This window comes from Octopus bimaculoides, chromosome 5 (assembly GCF_001194135.2).
Source record: "Octopus bimaculoides isolate UCB-OBI-ISO-001 chromosome 5, ASM119413v2, whole genome shotgun sequence".
Lineage (NCBI taxonomy): Eukaryota > Metazoa > Mollusca > Cephalopoda > Octopoda > Octopodidae > Octopus > Octopus bimaculoides.
In genome coordinates this window covers 22,833,267-22,834,657 of record NC_068985.1, presented here as the reverse complement: position 1 = coordinate 22,834,657, position 1,391 = coordinate 22,833,267, and the positions used below count along the sequence as shown (strand labels likewise).

At 37.6% G+C, this 1,391-nt stretch overlaps 1 protein-coding gene across 1 annotated transcript in view; it reads left to right on the top strand.

Annotated features, from left to right (window-relative positions):
* The window catches only part of LOC128247897 (scavenger receptor cysteine-rich type 1 protein M130-like), a 7,133-nt gene that overhangs the window by 4,552 nt on the left and 1,190 nt on the right, over positions 1 to 1,391 (top strand). Inside the window, exon 2 of the mRNA XM_052968212.1 lies at positions 449 to 510. Coding sequence (XP_052824172.1) covers positions 449 to 510 — 62 coding nt within the window. The remainder of the gene's footprint in view (positions 1 to 448; positions 511 to 1,391) is intronic.

Genomic DNA, 1,391 nt, shown 5'->3' with positions numbered 1-1,391 from the left:
TCCCAGTTCTGTGCTTTCTGGAAGAAAAAGCCTCACATTATCTCAAAGCTACAAGAATTCACTAACGTAATTTGTTTATTTTTTAAAAGATTTCGTTGAGGAATTAGATACAACGGGTTTAGGCCGGTTTAAACACTAAAGGGTTAAAAAGTGTCAAAACTATAAAAGCAGCTTGGGTGGGGGGGGGAGGTTCTTGAGGACTTTAGAAGCCAGGAACTATAGTTTTTCTTTTTTTCAGGGTTAAAAATGCTGACTTTATAGTTAATGCGTGTATTGAGTTCTAAAAGCTGGTTATTACTACCACTATGCTAAAGTGAAATATTGAAATGTGTGCATGTGTGCACCTTTGTATGCATGTGTGTGTGCATGTGCATGTGTGTGTATATGTATGTGTGTGTGTGTATGAGTGTGTAAAATAAATTAATATAAAATTTTCATTTTGTTCTAGCTTCCACATGAATCTGAACGTAAAGCTATCATTTATGAGCCCCTTGGCCATAACTATATCCGGTAAGATTGACAAAACATTCTCAACATTTTACAATTTTTCTAAGTTCCCTAAATCATCAGGCATGTGGCTTAGTGGTTAGGGTGTTGGATTCATGACATAAGATTGTGGTTTCGATCCCTGGACCAAGCAATTCATTGTGTTCTTGAGCAAATCACTTTATTTCATGTTGCTCCATTGAGTTAACATTCCTACCTGCTCGTCACCTTGAGTTTGTCGATAATACTGGCACAATGACTCTTCCGACACACAAAAGTTTTTTCAACACACAGATTCACATAAAGAATCTCGCAAATCAGATATAAAAACAATTATGATTTACATATCAAGAATTTCCAAAAACTAGTCAAACCAGCCAACAACTATTTTAGATGTTAAAAGAAATAATAAAATATATATTCAGTTTCTTTTGCCAAACCACTAAGTTATGGCAGTGTAAACAAACTAACACTGGTTGTCAAGCAATGTTAGGGGACAAGTATGAATACAATGATGCACACAAACATATAAATATCTTCATTATCATCATCATCGTTTAACGTCCGCTTTCCATGCTGGCATGAGTTGGACGGTTTGACTGAGGACTGGCAAGTCAGATAGCTACACCAGTCTCCAATCTGATCTGGCAGAGTTTCTACAGCTGGATGCCCTTCCAAGAATGTAGTGGGTGCTTTTACATGCCACTGGCACGAGGGCCAGTCAGGCGGTACTGGCAGCGGCCACACTTGAATGATGTTTTTTATGTGCCACCTGCACAGGAGCCAGTCCAGCGGCACTGGCAACGACCTCGCTCGACTGTTGTTTTTCACATGCCAGTAAGGCAACGCTGGTAATGATCATATATATATATATATATATATATATATATATATATATATATATA